Source organism: Cariama cristata, unplaced genomic scaffold, assembly GCF_000690535.1.
Source record: "Cariama cristata isolate BGI_N322 unplaced genomic scaffold, ASM69053v1 scaffold3568, whole genome shotgun sequence".
NCBI classification, from domain to species: domain Eukaryota; kingdom Metazoa; phylum Chordata; class Aves; order Cariamiformes; family Cariamidae; genus Cariama; species Cariama cristata.
In genome coordinates, this window is record NW_009632662.1 from 1 (window position 1) to 236 (window position 236).

Below are 236 nucleotides of genomic sequence, written 5' to 3' on the forward strand. Positions count from 1 at the left end.
GGGCTTTTATTTGTGCATGACTGAACATGCCATGTAAGTAATTACTAGGGAAGCTCCAAAGATGGGCTTCTTATTGCAGGTGCGGGAGCTGGAAGGGGAGGTTGATGCTGAGCAGAAGCGCGGTGCTGAAGCCGTGAAGGGTGTGCGCAAGTACGAGCGGAGGGTGAAGGAGCTGACCTACCAGGTAAGGCAGGAGCTCTCCTTGGCCTGACAGAGTTTTCTCATAGCAAGTCCAA

At 53.0% G+C, this 236-nt stretch overlaps 1 protein-coding gene across 1 annotated transcript in view; it reads left to right on the top strand.

Moving 5' to 3' along the window:
- The first annotated feature begins 61 nt into the window (after positions 1-61).
- Positions 62-236, top strand: part of LOC104166482 (myosin-8-like) — a 1,317-nt gene continuing 1,142 nt past the window's right edge. Inside the window, exon 1 of the mRNA XM_009706425.1 lies at positions 62-184. Within this exon, the coding sequence (XP_009704727.1) occupies positions 62-184 (123 nt within the window). The remainder of the gene's footprint in view (positions 185-236) is intronic.